The 18,962-nt window shown below is 37.3% G+C and overlaps 1 protein-coding gene across 7 annotated transcripts in view; it reads left to right on the top strand.

Annotated features, from left to right (window-relative positions):
- Nucleotides 1–2,158: 2,158 nt before the first annotated feature.
- Nucleotides 2,159–18,962, top strand: part of LOC115619987 (myb-like protein P) — a 55,986-nt gene continuing 39,182 nt past the window's right edge. For 6 of the 7 annotated variants that reach the window (XM_030513055.1, XM_030513054.1, XM_030513052.1 and 3 more), the window contains exons 1-3: nucleotides 2,160–2,550; nucleotides 6,592–7,295; nucleotides 7,366–7,993. In XM_030513055.1, the coding sequence (XP_030368915.1) occupies nucleotides 2,520–2,550; nucleotides 6,592–7,295; nucleotides 7,366–7,993 (1,363 nt within the window). In that variant the 5' untranslated portion in view covers nucleotides 2,160–2,519. Of the gene's footprint in view, nucleotides 2,551–6,591; nucleotides 7,296–7,365; nucleotides 7,994–18,962 lie in introns of all 7 variants that reach the window. The other variant, XM_030513053.1, reaches the window with a different exon arrangement.

Here is an 18,962-nt window from a genome sequence, read left to right as displayed (position 1 = left end):
ACCATAATCTGTTTAAAATAGAAAAAGTAATATTTTGTCTTTGATTTTATTTTCGCCATTTCTTTGACCACAGCTGTATGCACAAACATATATGTATTATGTATATAGGAATGAGTGTGTATAGTATTTATGTTGCTGTACTCTTTGTTACACTTCACAGGGTGGGTCATGTGTGTGTGCCCAACGCCCCGTCAAGCTTTTGTAAGAAAGTGGGCGTGGTGGATCAGTCGGAGCATGCAAATTATACAAAATATTGTTTTTAATTTTGCAATTGCCATCAATTCATAAATTTGTTGCTGATGTTGGTATGCTTATCGAAATCGTCAACAGGGGGCGTTGACAGCGCCTGCTTGATGTGGCGGCGTATGGGGTATTGTTTCAAACCGGGTTTTGCGTCGCGCCCGATTTTTTTTTGATTTTGGCGAGTTCTTTTATTCTATATTCATTTTGATATTTTTGCGAGTTCAAAGGCCCAATTAACTAAATGTGAATGCATACACATGTATGTATGTATGTACATATGTATATATGATTTTGTTGCAGCGCAGTTGGCAGTCGGACTTTTATCGCAAATGTCATTAAAATAAAAATTATTGTATTTGTGCATTTATCAAATGTTGCGATGGGAGCAAGTTTTTCTTGTTGTAGAAACGTGCTGGTATTTTCAAGCGCAATCATCGGATTGTGTGAGCCTGGGTGCGGGTCGAGTAACGTTGACAGCGAAGTCGACGCCGACAGCGACATGAACAGCAACAGCATAATTTACGTGCCGATTTTAAAGCGCAGTGCAAGTCACGTTTTTGTTTCACGCTATTTGACTGATGGACGAGTCTGCTTATCACAGCGCTCTAATCACACACATGGAAGACTCTGCCAATAAAACACCCTGTACGCAAGTGTACCAACCTATGCATACATACATACACACACATATGTATGTATGTACGTGTATATGTACCTTCGTATGTAAATATTAAAGTACGTGTGTACTGTGAACGCATTGCGCTTATCTCATTAAGCGTAGTGCTCTGGCTTTCGGATGGATGATTGACTTGACTGGTTGGTTGGTTAGCTTATCAGCGTCATAGTCACAGTGGCGGCAGATTTTTAGTGGGCCGACAAAAAAAAAAAATTAAGTCGCTAAACGCCCCTCTTTCAACCAGACAAACTCACAATTGCCTTTGCCATATGTATGTAGCTTTTCAAGTAATTCAATTATTTTGTATAATATTTTCAATGTGCAACAAAAGCGACAATAAAATAACAACCGCAACAACAACAGAAAAACAGATAACAACGTCAGTAAACTTTTGTTGTTTTTGTTGCCTTTGTTGTTTTGTGACTGTGTGTGTATGTGTGATTTTACACACTGGCACCGACTGGCACTGGCAATTATTCTGTATTCGCTTGGTGGTTTTTGATAGTGTGAATGTGTCGCTGTGGCTTCCGTCGTTTTGTTGATGACGGAGGTGCGGCGAAAGTTTTTACTTTGCAGGAAAAACCAAGTATAACAAGACCTCATGCACAAACCTTAATTTTGGGGATTATTTAGAATGTAAATGTAAATAGCAACGAAAACACTGTTTTGCTATCCATACATATTTCAATGATTTTTCTAAGCTACTTAGAATAGTCGCACAAATATATCGCAATTTAAATATGAATGCCAGAGCGCGCGTAATATTTTTTGGCTGTTGGCAATGCCCTGCACCACGAGCAGCTGTTTGGGTAGAGAGATATTGGCGCTATTTCAATCGGTGTGCACACACTATAGATGATTTATAAGTAGTTATTAAAAAAATTGTTAATAAATAGTTTTGAAGGACTCAATTGCTGAAAACATAAATTGAGAAATCTTGGGTAAGAGCAAATAAAATTTTTAAATGAAGTTTGGTATGATAATATTTCTTCTTTCTATATTTATCATAACATACAAAAAATAGTAAAAAGGTCAATTTTTAGTACAATGCTGGAGATAATAAATAAAATAAAATGAAAACAGAATTTCGCGGGCTCTACTCCTTTCAATAAGGTGGCACCACCACCAAATAGTGCCCGTGGATATCGATATGAAGCAGTGGCTCTTACAAATCGATACATAAATGAGTAAACTAGTGGCAACCTTCCAGCTCTGAAGTCAACAATCATTTGTTGCTAAATTGTTTAAACAACTGTAGTTTGTAACAAAAATATTGATTTTTTATTTAATTAATCGCGCCTGCGCATCCGTGTGTAACAAATTCCGTACGAAACGTGCTCGCCTTATATACGCACAACCATAGTGAAAATATTTGTTTACATCTGGTGGCCTGTTAGTGCTGTCCTAAATATCGAGAAGTTTTCCTCAAACAAACTCTCCCGAAATGATGTCTTGCCAGGATCTAAATCTTCTGAGTTAGTGAACAGTGTTCCAGTCGCCGAGGTCGCATCTGGATGGCTCCCATGGAATTTAATTGCCTCGTTTGTCGTCGCAGTTGCTGGTGCTGTGGTGGGCTCGGTGGCAGTGGCACCCAAAAAGAATGGAAACCTATCGTCTAAATCTGCAACTACGTAAGTATATGGGCTGGCTTTACAAACATACTTATGTTGGCCACATAATTAGGCCAATTAACCGTACCAATGAACGTGCCATCGTCTTATCGGTTGTTAGTTGTTGGCTGATAAGTGCGCTTTGATTACAGCTTTACGTATTGGTTTTTCAATTAGTTTTGTTTTACTTCGACGATGGCAGTGGGTTGGGCTTTGCAGTCAAACAACGCAAACGTTGGAGAGGGTGATAGGGGGTGGGATTGGCAAGGGCAGCTTGCGTTTGTTTGCTTCTATACGTGGTTCTGGGCCTACACGCAAATTTGGTATTGCGCTTATGGGTATGCAATGCTTTTTGTTTAAGTTCGACTGCGCTCCCTCGTAGGTATGAGTAGTATTAATTTAACCCGTTGTTGGCCAAGAGGACCCTGATTTTTTTTTTACAAATCAACTCCTATCAATATAAAAATAAGAAAAATAAATATTTTCTCATTTTTTCTAATACAGCTTATTTGTGATATGATTTAAATAATAATAATAATATTTTCTTCGCTCATTTAATAGTGGCAAGGAAGGGGAACTCAAATCAGTTTTAAAACTGATTAATAATGAGAGATTTGATAGTTTTATGATCATGGAGAGAAAACTTTGTCATAATCATATATTTTAAAGTTATATATTTTAAAGTTCTTTTAAATATACTTATATTAATGGCACAGTGGTGCGAATTATTATTATTATTAATCAACTGTAATAGTATTTGATATACTTTTGTTCTATCTTTTAACTAATAAAAACATAAATATAATTATGGTGGATTTGTAATGAGGATTTTAATTAGCAAGTAGAAATCAGAGCATGGCTTAAAAAGCCTATGTTTATATTATATTATGCTGCTATGTATAAAGTCATCGTTATTAAGCGCTTGAAAAATGAAAGAGGTGTTGGAAATATGAAGGGCCCTGTAATGAATTTTAGTGCAGGAACAAAACAAAACCGAGGGTCTGAAAAACAAACGAAAGTGGGACCTATTATTAAAATTTATGAACTAAATTTGTAGTTTTTCGTATCTTCATAATTTATACAACTTGATAAGTTTAAAGGTACATATTAGTGACCGATTATTTTTGACCAATGTATCAAAGAAAAACAACCTGAAAAGTTATGTGATAGCTTAAATTTTTTAAATATTTCTACAAGGCAATGCTCAGACCCATGGGAAAGAAGAATTTATAAATTAAATTATTTTGCTGAAAATGTTTATTTTTTTTATCTCCAAGGTTAGCCATGTTAAGCTTGCGATAGAGAAATCCAATATACAAATCCAATAAGGGCACATATTGTGTATGGGATATTTCCCTAAGTCGGACACTCAATTTTAATTTATTTGCATTGAAGTTTCGCTCGCTTTTCGCCCACTGTGCAAGTTATTTCAATGGGCTCATATCAAAAGCCACGACGAACGCAAAAATATGCGAAACATCATCGCGGCCAAAGTGTTTTATGTATTACGCGAAAAATATCGCACTGCCCAGAGTCCGGCCCAGTGCTATACTCGTACGTTGATATTAGTAATCCTGTTGTTGTAGCTGCAAGACAGACTGCCCGAAAATGGTCGTGTGAGTGTGTGTTGTTGGCATTTTGGTCTGTGCACTGCCATACATTACAATGAAGTATGCGAGTCTGAATGAATGGCTAAACTGACTACCGGACTGGCCGACTGATTGTTTTGCCTTGCGTGGAAGGAAAGCAGGCAGGCGACCTTTTCACAATCGCGCCCGTGCACTAATACACTCATACCTACATATAATGTATGTGTATAAGTATGGATACATACATATATGGTCGAAGAGCTGCCAGAAAAGTTAGGAAAAGACACAGGCAGTGCAATTTTGGCCAGCAGCTAATTATGACCCGCACGTTTTTCAAAACAAACAGCACACTTTTGGGGGCGTGTGTCAGAGTGTTTGGCTTTGTGTGTGACCCTGTACGTGTTTCTGAATGTATATGTGCTTGTGAGTGTGTGTGTGTGTGCGTGGTTCAAGTGTCAGGCGGGCCAGGCAAGTGTTTAGCCACGTTTAAATGTTTCCGGCGCGCACTTTTGTTTCGTGTCGCTTTTAGCCTTGGAGTCTATATTTGGCAACGCATGCAACGACAGAAGCAGTGAGGACGGCAGCGCCTGACACCTTTAGCCATCTTCTGGCTATATATACTACATACATACATATATATTTATTTATTTGTTTGTGGCTCCTGCCCTTAAGCTCTGTTCAGATAGTGAAACAAATTTCTGCAAAAGAGCAATAAAAACGACTTTTATGAATGCCTGAGTCATCAAGTAAATGTCACATCAATGCTCATTCGTTTCAGCTCGTTCCGGTGACACAACGTAAAATCTTACCGAGCCTAGATATGCATGGTATACAAAATTAAAAATATAAATGTTTAGAAGTACAAAAAAAAAAAACATGCAAGAGAATCGTCATTTGATTAATTAAATATTCAAACAATCTTTGACAAAATGTGAATCTAAATCGGGCTATTTAATCATCTTAATTCGAAAGTATATATACTATACTATACAATATATACTCTACAACAACAAATTTAAAATATCATATTGAAACTTCTCTTTCCTAAAAAGTTATGGGAAAATATAAGACGAGAGTGACAAGAATTACTATTAATTTGTATTTCTTATGTTTACATTTTGAATATTAATTAATTCTTTGCAGTTATTGAAGTGCAATTATTTAATAATTGGGTATACATAACAAGTAGAACGAGGTACATACATTATACTATAATGATTATAGTTAATGAATCATGTAGACTATTAAATCTATTACAGACCCTAATAGTCTCAATATTTTATAAAGCTCCGAAAGGACCAACCGCTTAAAAATTACTGCCTCAACCTAATTTGTAATCATCATACATATAGATGTCAAATTGCTAAGAATTCCTAAGTGATTTATAGTGCCCCACTAAAATGTGAAGTTGCATTGATTGAATACTAGTTACTAGTCCAAGGATTGTGGTAGAGTGAAAGGGGGAAGTACAGGGTATGCTCGCGTGCTGTTAATGTTCTAGTCGTTCATTTTAAATTAATGTGTTATAAAATACTATATACGAGTAGGTTGTGTAAAGCCCAATGAAGTGGTATAGGTTTAGGTTTAATTTATTGGATAAGTTGCTATAGTCTGTGAATTAGCAACCAAACCTTCAGTTAAAGTTAATATTTTTTTTTTCGAATATTGTTTTGAAGTTTGCATACATTTTTGTCTGTTCCTTCTTTTTTCAATTTTGTGGCAGTAGTTGTTCGAGTGTGAACGGCACTTACTAGTAAGTTGGTCTGAGTGGACAACATGGTTGGCTTTCTTGTTTGTTGTTTGTTGTTTGTTGCACTTTTATTGCGCGTTGGCCGGCTAAGTAGTATGGCCACTTGTGTACGAGTGTGTGTGTGAGTGTGTGCCATAAATATGTCGTCTTTCGGCGCCGCTGTCATTGTTAGCTGGCAAAATGGCCGCCAAGTTTAAGCCAGTGACCGCGCAACATACGTGTACGCGCGACATTTCTCATGCCCCTTTCATTGCCCAACTTTTGCTCTTGTCTTTTTGGGCCAGCATGTGAAAGTGCAACAATGGCGTTCTCATCGTGGTCGTCGTGGTGGTCGTGGTTGTTGCGCCCCTTGTCGACTGTCAATTTCTAATGCCGGGCCAAATGTGTTTACAATGCTGGTCCTGTCTGTTTCTGGCCGTTTTGCATGCACGTTGACAATATGAAGTAATAAATTTCCGGCAGTTTATCTTTCTTGAAAGCGCGCGCTCTCTCGTCCGGCACGGTCGACCGGCTAACGGCGAACGGCGAATGGGTTGCTACTCAACTTAGCTACAATGGCCAGCCCCCAAGTATCTTTTGCATCTAAACACAATAGTAGTTTGTCAATTTGCTTTTCGGGGCGTTGAGTTATGCGTTGAGCTGACAGGAGCGCGACAACATTTTTTTGTTTCGGCCTTTTGGCAGCAATTTGTTCATAATAATACAAATCTGTTTGCTTTGCAGCCAACAACAATAACAACAGCAACCACAGCAAAAATGGCCAAAGCCGTGCCACAACTCTGGTCAAATCACAAAGCAGTGGCAAACTTAATAAGAACAGCGAAGCAGAGGCGACAACGACCAGCACTTTACGAGCGGCCAAGCTTAAAATCGAGGCCATGCAACAGCAACAGCAACAGCAGCAACACCAGCAGCAAAAACAACAGCTTAGCAGCAACGGCAGCAACTTCATCTTGCTGCGCGGCACGCGCAATGAAAATGGTCAAATCGTCATACAAAATAAGCAGGACATTTTAAGTCTGTTGAACGAGCAGCAACAGCAGCAGCAGCAGCAACAGGAGAAAGCAACTGCCATTACGTTAAACCAGCTGCCGACAACAACAACAATAGCGCGTAAGACCATTCTACAAACGACCAATGCCAGCTCAAGCATTTCCATTCTCGCTACCAACAACAATAATCTGGCCAAGGACTCCATTAGCAGTAGCAACAATGGCAACACCATTCTGTTGCAAACACCTATTAATGCTACTCAGTTGGAGAGTGTATTGAAGGCGCAGGGTGCGCCGGCCATATCAACAGCAACAGCAACAACAACAACAACAACGAAGCATAGTCTGGTTACTGTCTCCGACAAGGCAGCAGCAGCATCTGCAGCAACAACAGCAACATCCAAACTCATTGAACGTCCATTTATGTTGAAACATGTAAGTTGAAAAACAAAGCAGAGCATTGAACTCGTCATACTTATTAATATCATTTAATCTTTGCGACTAGGCCTCGCGTAGTCTTAGCTCGGAAAGCAATTGCGACAGCAAATCTCCGTTTGTGTTGCAGACCCTTAAACGCTTGGAGAAGTCACAGTCCATACTGGTTATACGCAATTCGTCGTCTGGCTCTGCGGTGAGCAGCACGACCAACATCAACAATACAAGCAGCAATGGTGGCAGCAGCAACAACGCCCAGACACAGCATGTGCTGAGCGTAACACGAACTGCGAAGGCGCCCAAAGGTGTGGCCACAACGTTGCATAAGCTCAAAGCACCACCGGCAACGGCTACGGCAGCAACAACAACAACGCCGGCAACTACTATCTACCGTTTGGGCAGCACTAACAATGGCACAACGTTGGCCGTCAAGCAGTTGAGTAGCAGCAACAACAATAATTGCAGCAGTAACAACAATAAGCAACAGCTTGAAGCGCTGGAGCGTCTGAGTGTGAATGCCACAGCGACGACAACAACTACAGCAACGGTCAATAAATTGTGTTTAACAGCAACAACGACAACAACATCACCAGTTGAGCAGCAGCAGCAGCAACAGCAACAGCAACAGCAACAGCAGCTGAAACAACAACAGCAACAACAACTAACGTCAACGCAAATGAATGTGCCACTTGGGAACGGTAAGTCTGTTATCCCCCCGCCCTTTGACCTCTGCCGCTTGTCGGTTTTAGTGTATTTTTGATGCGGCGCATAAATTTGCGCTCAGCAGGTGTAAACAAACAGTTAGTAGCCATGGGATCGCATGTCTCTCATCACGCTGACGCAATCTTCCAGGGTGCTGGATAAAGGATTGTCTTTGTTTCCCAGTTGAGTGTTGACCTCACTTTTTCTGTTGCATGTTTCAAGGCGCGAAATTCGAAATGTTGCCTTTAAAGCCGTGTTCGCAATTGTGTTGAGTAATTTCTGCTGATTCGGCTTTCCGTCTTTTATTGCTGTTGTTCTTGTTGTTTGCATTGTCCTGCACACGCCGCTCATTTGGACTTGTACGTGTTTGGCATGCCTAACAATTATTCAATTAAATGTGAATAAACTTCGCCCGTGGCTGTGGCACCACTGCCTCTATTGTGCCGAATGCTCTTTGCTTCAGCTTGCCATTCACTCAACTGTAAATGCCACTGAGGCTCATTGATTTTAACACTAGCCAGCCGCGCTGCCATTTGAATCCCATGTTCCTGATGATGATGGGATCGCTGGGGAGCATTAGCGCTGCCTTAGGAATTGACTGACACAAAGCAGCCTTGTTTCGTCCAATCACTCACTGAAATTCTGTACAATTCTGTATAAAAGTTCGCTTTTATATTGGAGTATTAAGTAGAAGATGAAGGGCACTTTTCGCCATAATGTGAAAAGCTTTACAAGAAGTGGAAACTTTGAGTTCGTGAAAGTCTGTTTTGCTGAGTCTACTCTTTAAAGCTTCAATTCAAATTAATGCCTGATCAGCCTGATCAAACTTTCGTCATATACATACATACATATACTATGTATAGCATTTATGATAGAAGCAGATTTTCAGAGAATCTATAGTCGAGTTTACTATATAAGTAACGCCAAGAAGCAATACAGTGATCCTAAAAAGTATATACTCGTATAGTACATATATTCTTGATCAGTACGTCGAGATGAGTCTATAAAGCCATGTCCGCCTGCTCGTACGTATAACCAAACTAACATTAATATTAATATTCCCCCAAGCCCTAAGAACGATAAGATCATGTTTTATTTTCGTAACCTTCATATTTGAGTTTGGAGTTTGGTCCGCAATTGTGTACTGTTAGTGATGGGTTGTTAGGCTTGTTATATCTTGAACCCAAAGGTTGAAATGGTTTACTTGATTTGTGTGAATGTGAGGTGTTCCAGACCTTAGAATTTATATAGATACTCGTTTATTAGTGATCAGCATGAGAAGTATAGTCGATATAGCCGTTTGTTTGTTTATCTATGTCTACCCTTTGCGTAGTGTATAATGAGGATGAATTTAAAAAAATGAAATACTTATTTTAATTTAAAAAAAGAAACAAATATTTTTCCCTTTGAGTAATTTTCTTATTATACATTTATAAGATTGTACATTCCATAATTATCGGACATCACGAATTTGCATGTGTTCTGCTTGCATTAGAGTACTAATTATATTTATCCATTGAGCCTAAAGAATTCCTAATTCACCTTCCCACTCGCTCTGCAGCATTTATCGAGCAAATGGAAACATGAAATGGTGCTCGAGCTCAACGTTTGAATGCCTTGGAGATTGTCGTTGTCGATTAGCCAAGTGGTGACTTGAGTTGGAAGCGCACGATTCCAAAGCGCGCCCGAGGACAACAAATTCAAGACAATTGCTGATGTCTACAGAAATAGCAGCAGCGTTGTTGTTGTTGTTCCTTTCAGATAAAATGTGCAGCAAGTCTACCAAGAAAACATACACACTATACATATGTACCAACTAAGTATACAGTATGTGCGCATGTACAGGCCCTGAAGCTAACCCCACCAGTTACCAAGGGCGCATGAGAAGAGATTTGGCTCATTTGGTGAACTATTCCATCAGTTGTTTTGATGTGGTTGTGTTTACACGATTTGTTCATAAGTTAGTTGTATTTCTTATCGATTGCTTGCAAAATACTTGAAAGCATGCCAAAATGTATCCTAACATTTATTAGTAATGGATAAGTAACAAGTGGATTTAGCAATGCCATTAGCCGTGTATTTCCACTTTATTGTTGTATTCAGTACCTGAAAAGTAGAAGGAGATTTATACATTCTTGATCAGCATGTAAAGATTAGTCGATTTAGCCTTGTTTGTCTATCTGTCTGTCCGTACGTCCGTCCGTCCGTATGAACTCCTAGATCTCAGAGAACATAAGAGCTAGAGTTACACAATTTTGCACACAGATGCCCTATATGTGCATGCTGTACAAGTTCATTTTGTATACCAGCCTGGCTCAACTCCGTGCTGCACACATGCTCACACAGACAGACAAACAGACACTCATAGACACAATTCCGATATAATGTGCAGTAATCCACCCTTTACGTGAGTTCGACTGCCAAAGAACGTATAATCGATCACATTTTTTCACTCATTGTTTTTTTTTTTAGCTTTATATACATAATTATTCTACACTATTTTAAATTTTCCGGTTGCTTTTACTATTTATTTATGACAATGGGTGTAATCTATAATATTGCAAAACTCCTCTAATAATGGAATGTTGCTGTGCTAGTGTTAGTTTATAATACCGAAAAGGAAGATGGTAGATCACCATGTGTACATACAAGTACTTATATGATCAGCATGAAAGTATTTCGAGATCAAGTATGTCGTCATATCAGCCAACATATAACTGTACAAACGATATGTTTTGAAAAGATAGCATTATACTAGAAGCTCCAAAAGCCATTATATAGGTACATAAGAGTCGAATCGAAATAGACATGTCTGTCTGTCCGCCCGTATGAACAGCGATACCTTTAGAACTCTAACATCTAGGGACACCAAACTTGGTATCCAGACTTGTGCTATTCACCGGAAGAGCAAGACTCATTGGGCGATCGGTGTAAAAATCACTTCAAATAGGATATACTGTTAGTTTTTGCTCAAGCTAGTTTGGTATTTATGAGATTTTCATAATACCTTATGATATTCTGAAGTTCAAAATCGTTGCACTATATCATGTAGCTTGCATAGGAACGATCGATTTTTAGTACCAAAAACTTGTATGCTTATAGAGAAAATTAGAACAAATGTAGTATTTATGAGTTTATACGTACTACTTATATACTTGTGTAACGCAACAAGTTTTGGCCAAAAGTGTCAAACTAACGTCCTTTCAGATACTCTTCGTTATCCATCAGGCACCTTAATTCGGACAACTGGTAAGGGGCGAATAGCAGGATACTAATTGTAACTATTCTGTATAAGTCCTCTTCTATGACAAGCAAAAATAACTGTGGGATAATTCCAATACCCGCTAACCACACGAGCTTAGAATAAAGTTGTTCTTGTAAGTCACATGGGTATATATCTTCGGTGCAGCCCAAGATAAGAACTTGGCTCATTGTTTTCGAGTATAAGGATATTTGAGCCCAAGTGCACATTGAAAGTGTTGCTCATATATCTGATGGGGTAGCATCAATTGTGGGGCGAATGGTTAGCAAAATAGTGAGCTGGAAAAAAAGTATGTATACTACAAGATTAATTGTGTTTTCTGTTCTTGGTAACTGATGCTTTGTTGCGCTATGCCGTTGGCCCACAGGGAGTTAGTTCAACTGTAAGTCTTGGCATTAGTTCCTATAATGAACTAGCATGTAACTAGTGCTGCGGTGGTAATTGCTCTGTTTTGTGCTGCTGGGTATAGTAATACATTTGTATGTACAAACGTATCTATTAGGTGTTGATTATTTCGTTCGATACTCACAGCCATTTCTCGCCTTTGTTTTTTGCCACAATTTTTGTATTTTTTGCTGAGTTGCCGAAGCATTTTTTTGGTTGGTTTTTTTTTTTTTGGAGCGTGTTGTGGAAGCGTCAGCAGAATATAACAGCCAACAGTTCACGTTGAGGCTGGCAAGTGATTTTTAAACAAGATTCAAGTTATGGCTGTAGCCGTCTTATGTGGGTGTGAAGTGGCTAACTGTCGCCACCGTCGCCCCGTCGCATCCGTCCTTGCCGCCGCTTCTGGCCATATTAAAACTTGAGTAATGCCGATATTTCAATTGCCTTGCCAAGCATTTGGGTTTGTCTTATCCATGGGGCATGCTTGATTTTTGGCTTATTGTGCAGTCTGTTCATATGCCAATGCAGACAAGCTAAGCTAAGCACACATCAACACACACACACACACACGCACAAGATGGCTATCTTATATATTTGTAGCTAGAAAATGCAAACCTGCTGCCTTGCATCGACTTGGGCGGGCGGGGGACCGACTGTTTGTGTGCACTTTATTGATAAAACTTTGAGGAAAATTTAAAATATTTTAATTTAGTTGTAGTTTAGTTTAGTTTTGCCATTACTGCACTTTTTTTTATCATAGTCGCGTAGGCCGTGGCCACAGCCATTAGCCAACCTTCAAAAAGTGCCGAAATGTGTCGGTCTCTGCTTCATTTTTTATTCTTTTTGGAAAGGCTGGCAAATTAAACAAATTACCAACAGCCGCGCAAGCACGACCGACAGACACCTACGAGTACATGCATACAAGTATACATACATACATACGTACTTGTACATACTACATGCTACAAAGTATCTGTGAGATACTTTTGCATGCACATGGCGCTGTCATGTGTTCAGCAAATCTACCGTGCACCACACTTGTTCCAGTTGCTTTTTTATACTTTCTTTCAAAATCCTTTGGCTCGCTCGGGCTTGCTTCATTATCATTATTTTCGTGTGCTTTTTTTCAAGCACATAATTGCCAAACGAAACAAAAAAGTTTTGCACCCAATGTGCAAAAACTTTTGCATTTCCGTTGTTATGAAACTTGAGCGCCAACTGGATTGTACCCTCCTGCCTTCTTCCCCTCCCCACCCCTTGCTTCCCACGAAAAAGAACAGATTGATGGAAAAAAAATGGCAAAAGAAAAATGCAAATAACAATCTCCGCTTTCTATGTGTGTTAAATTGCAAAATATGATGGCCGGCGCCTGGCACCACTTCACACACACACGCACACACACACACACGCACAGCAATACACACAGAGAGCCACCCATAAATATACACAAACAGACAGATTGGCCATTCTCGGTGCGCCTACACCGACTAATTAGATAACACACTGTCTAATTTGCCACCGACACGCTCGCCGGCTCGCCGAGTCGCTCTCGAGCGGCCCTCTCCCTTCTCCCATATACATATATATGTATGTACAGGGTGCGCCATCTTTTATGTCGGTGTGCAGATATTGAATGGCTTCGTCATTAGTGATTGACTTGAGTAGACCAGTGTTGAAAAACTCAGTTCAAGAAATTGTACAGAACCAAATTAAATAAAAATATCTCATACTTGAAAATCGGTTGTTTATTTTCAAAGATATTCAGTGTTTACATACCGACATAAAAGATGGCGCACCCTGTATGTATGGCTATGTGTGGGATGGATACTACAAGTATACTTGTGTACATTTTTTAAGCGCTCACTCATTTTGCTGTTTTTCTTGTGACCAGCATTGGGGATGGACGTGAGTCGTGACCGAATCGAGCTTAAGAATAAGTGCCTGCGCAAATGGTTAGATAAGCCAATTTATTAATGCTTACAGCTATTTTCTCCGATCTATACACCTAATTCTGTGTTTACACGGTCTTTTTTTAAAATTTAAAATTTTATATGTGGTTACACGACTGTATTCCATTTAGCACGATTTATTTTGCATATGATCAATGTCTTTTTTACACGACTTTTTTAGGAACCAATCCACCGTGTAAAAATAGAATTAGGTGTATTTTGCCCACATAAGCTTTTTTTGTAATGGTTTTATAAGTTGCTATATTTTACAAGAAAATAAAAATAAGATCATAAAATTTTAGAAATTTTTATTTCTCTTTAATATTGAAATCTTGCCAAAATTCGTATTTATATAATGTTGTATGATCTAGTGGGTTTCCAACAGGTATATTCATAGACAATGAAACTTCTAAGGTTTGGATTTTTGTGAATTTCTGTCGAATAAACAATGAATATGCTAAACAAATGTTTCCAATCATACATGAATTTAAAATAAGAGCAGACTTAAATTTTAAACGGGTAATTTCAAAATGATATTTTATTCTAAAATTCAGGTCGCAATATTTTCTTATCGACATAAACTCTTCAAAGCAATTAGTCTGTTATCACCAAATTTAAAACGGATCAATTATTTATAAATAAACGATTAAGTAAATTGTGCAGTTATTAAACTTTAATATCACTGCAATAAAATATCTTAAGTATTAATAACAAAATATTATCGTTCGAATGATAGAAACCTTATGATTTAAAGGAAATTCTTTGACACCGGATAACTCAGTTGAATAAGTTATTTATCCTGCAAACCTTGATCAAATTCGAAAACAGAAACAGGCTTGATTGGATTTGAACTGGTAGATATTTTAACTTTTTAAACAATTATAATACAGTTGAGAACTAAATTTTTTTTTGCTCGCCTCTGCATCATTTCAAAATCCCCACAATAAATCGCTTAGTCGGAAATCATATTCGCATCTTTGCCGATGTTTAAAAAATTTAAAACATGGCACTAGTTATTTAGTTGTAAGGCGCATAAACGGTGTTTTTTATTTCGGCACATATCTCTTATAGAAATCTATTGGCCGTCCGAAAAAATAAAGTAAGCTTCGTCTCAGCTATTTATTTGAGTTTTAAACACAAACTGGGAACTTCGTGCGCTTTTGATTCGATTAACATACTTTTATGAAAAATGTAGGTATACAAATAATTTCTTTGGGTACAAGCTTAGCTTATTTAATGAAATAAAAAAAGAAAAATTCCAGATATAATTCTTGTATTATAACAGTTTGTATCTCGTCTAACCATCTATTCTAGCCTTCAATAAAGGGTCTAATGATTCAGCTACCTTTGCTTATTAAATATACTGAGGACATTTGAAAAATTTCGTATTTATTTAAACTTGAATTATTTAAATCTAAACATGCATCGATTGAACCAAATATTAAACTGTGTCTGAGCATACACAAGAAGAACTTTAGTTTCATCTTTTGAAAAACGGTGCACATCTCTAGTCAGCGCTTATTATTCACTTTTTGTAGCAAGCATTCAGCAGTTAACTGGCAATATTTACTGTGCCCTGATTTGTTTTCCAGAGCTTAGTGCCACACAAGTATGTACTTGTATTGTATCACAAAGAACTTTTTTTTGTTTAAGAATTTGATGATTAGGCGAGAAAATGTTGCCCTTTGAGTTTGTAATGTTGACCAAAGAGTTTGATAATGAGCAATCAAAAATACTGACCCTGCACATGGGGTGACATTGCAATCGCTTTAAACAGGACACCTGTGATAGTTCTACAAATTAGATATTTAGTAGTTTTCAGGCACTTTTTAAAAAAAATTTACTCATTTTTAAAATAAACTAATTATACTTGTATGTATACCCGAAAAGGGAATATATGTTAAGTATGTGTCTAAAGGTAACTCTACAACAATACTTATACAGATTTTTAAAGTGGGCCTCAGATTGAAACATAAACATTAACGGCACATTAGCGAAAAGACCACAGTCATGCCCAAGTTTTATGATGCTGGGTTCCACTCTTAAGCATAAGTATGATCACAAATATCTGAGTTAAATATTTGACAGGAGACTTACTTTCAAATATCACGTGACTATGCTCCGGCGATCAGTTTTGGAGAAAGCTGGATAAAAAATAGCTTGGTTGCTCTCACCAACAAGGTCACAATTTATAAGTCCATTTGGAGCCTAATATGTTCTGTAAGGCATTCTGAAAAATCTCATTTAAATAAAATTAAAGCAAGATATTTAGAAGAATGTGCAATGGAAAGGACTTAAGAATACTTTGGTACTGAAAAAATACATAGGGCGCCTCAGCCAAATGTGCTAGCGAAACCTTTAGAGCAAGAAGGAGAAGACTGAAAAGGTGCCATCCAGAAGATCTGCCTGAGTCCTCTCATAGTTCTCATAGTAGCTTCTATAAAATTGTATATATAAATATGTGTACAATTTAGTGTGGTCATGATTTGTTGCTTTTGTGCATGCATAACTAGATTTAACTGTCGAGACAGATGATTGGAATCTAGCTTATAGTTTAATAATAATAATAATTTTAAAACAAGAGAGAACGCTACAGTCGAGCAAGCCCGACAGTGTAATACCCTGTACCCAGGTAAACTTCCGTCACTGAGTTATATGCGCCCATAGCAGCAGCAAAAAGAGGAAGAAGAAGAGCGAACTTGTTGCTGTAGTTTGGGGGGAGAATTTGTTTCGCTAATAACTTTTCTTAGAATTGACCGAATTGAATAAAATTTTGAACAACAGTAGACAATTATATATAAATTATGTGTGCAAAGTTTGGTTTAGGTAGCATTTGAAATGTGGACGCTATTGACGAAATTCTGCAGCGGGGGAAGGGGGGGAAAATTAAAAAAAAAAAAATAAACTCGTCCTTACTCGGACCTAGGAGAATCTGGATGCCAACTTTGGTTATTCTAGCTTTTATAGTTTCTGAGATCCTCGCGTTCATCCAGACGGACGGACGGACAGACGGACGGACATGTCTAGATCGATTTCTCTCGTCATGCTGATCAAGAATATATATACTTTATGGGGTCGGAGATGCTTCCTTCTGTATGTTACATACTTTGCACAAACCTAATATACCCTTTTTACCCTACGGGTACAGGGTATAAAAACGACTTTATGTACAAAATTATTCTCATAAAAAACTTGATATAAAATCGTTTATATTGCAGCTTAAAGATAAAGTAACACGATTTTGATAAGGTGGGGCATTTAAAAATAAAATATTTTATAAAAAAAAAAGGTAACTAATAAGAATGAACCTATAATTGATTTGGTAAAATGAATGAAAAATCCCATTAAAATAAGCATGAATTGCAAAAAAGCTGGATGTACATCCTAGCGATTGAAGAAATCTACTCCTTATAACACAATTAACGCTTTGCAATGCTTTAGAAATTGCTGAGGGAAACATGTTAATTGTTACTGCAGAACCTTACATATTATAAATCGATTGCCTTGCAATAATATTTGTATTTCATGAGTAGCACTAGAAAGAAATTCCAATTCCAACAAAGGACTAAGATAATCTAGTGGGCCTCAAACTTATTCCTACATTTAGCATAACAAGTGGTTGACCATTCTTCCTAATGAGTGTTAAAAACACATACCCTTTCTTGCTATAACCAAGTAAGAAGTACTTAGTGAATATCTCGCTTATTATAGAATTGACGTAGATTTTGTTTCACGACAAAGCCTTCTTTTAATTTATAAAATATTTTTCCAGAATTTTTATAATTTTTAATGGTGTATATCTCGTACACACATATTATTTAAAAATGAATTGCTACTAGACATTTTTGAAACGGTTCTTATTATAAATAAATATTTTTCACTATTGATTATGCAGATCAATGTTGTGCAATGACTAATTACTAACCAATTAAGTCCACATAATAATTGACTCATGAGTATATTTAAAAACTTAATCACTTATACAGTCCAACAATATTTACGTATCAAATGCTGACCCTTTTATATTTATCCCAATAACCAACTTTTTTGGGAATTTTAAAATGTTAATAAAAATAACACAATATATTAACTACAAAATGGCTCTAAATCAAATATTACCTGCACTGTTAATTACATCTTTGTTTACATCTTTGTTAATTAATTTATTCTTTATTATTGCTGGAGGTAGGCCAACGCATTTTCCAATCCTCGAATAGTTTTGTAAACCCATTTTTTGAATGGTCTTCAGTACGATCTTCGATTCGGATGGATTTCTTTAATCGTGTCAAAAAGGTGTCCCCGGGATGGTCTGTTCAATTTATTAAATAGCCAGAAGTCATGCGGAGTTAAATCAGGCGAATACGGTGGCTGTGGAACAATACAAGTATAATTTCTCTAGTTGTCTATCGATAATGGTGGAGAACGAATTCTTTGATTTGCTTAACGTATTTATCATCGGCCCTCTTTTGAACATTTTATGCCATTTATAAAGTTGTATTTTTTAGCCTGTTTTTCGAAAGCCTTCTGCAACATTCCTAATGTATCGACTGCAGACATTTCATTCTCTATACAACATTTTACGTTCGGTTCCTTGTTTTAATGTTAATTAAGATGTTCACAAAGCACAGGCCACATAGCTGGGAGAGACAGTGTTGGCGGCTTAAAAATGAAAAGATTTGGCCCTATCGAAACATCCGCTCGATTCCTGGGTCATATTTAAATAAAACATATATATATGCTACCTTAAATCTTAACTTTTGGTGTACTTCCATTACATACTTCCATTGAAAATATACAAAATATACAAAATATTCTAAAACTAGCCTTGTTTTCAACAAGTATGTAGTTGCCACGAAAAAGGGCGTCTCAACATATATTTCTTCAGAAAGTTTTCTCATGTTGGCAAAAATTATGGATATTCACCAACAGGTGTGACTATTCCTAATTACAACATTTGTTGTTTAAATCATTTATATGAATGATATCTGCAATTTAAAGGAATTTTTTGAAATAGCTGACAAAGTTGCTCTGCCGACCGACCAATTGAAGAGTTTTCAAGCTACATGAAAAATGGTTTGATTTGGAAAGAGTTTTTTCCTAAAGCTAGCTTGTTTCTTAAGATGTTGGAACCCAAAAAGTACATACATGAGGATGTTGTTATTGCGAATACTACACTTACACGGGGGGTGTTACCATCGCAGCTAAAATTCAAAATATATAAAAAGTGATTACTTATTAAAAATAAGCATAGCATTTGAGCATCTGCTAGCATATATTCCTATTAATATTGGATTTGAAAATATCGAAATAAAATGTTCGTGTGTCCGCTACGTGAAGTAATATTAGGATTCGATGCGAACTAAAAGGGGG

The sequence above is a fragment of the Scaptodrosophila lebanonensis genome, unplaced genomic scaffold (assembly GCF_003285725.1).
Source record: "Scaptodrosophila lebanonensis strain 11010-0011.00,11010-0021.00 unplaced genomic scaffold, SlebRS2 tig00000001-arrow-pilon, whole genome shotgun sequence".
Lineage (NCBI taxonomy): Eukaryota > Metazoa > Arthropoda > Insecta > Diptera > Drosophilidae > Scaptodrosophila > Scaptodrosophila lebanonensis.
The sequence above is the reverse complement of the archived record's forward strand: the minus strand, read 5'-3'. Positions and strand labels throughout refer to the sequence as shown.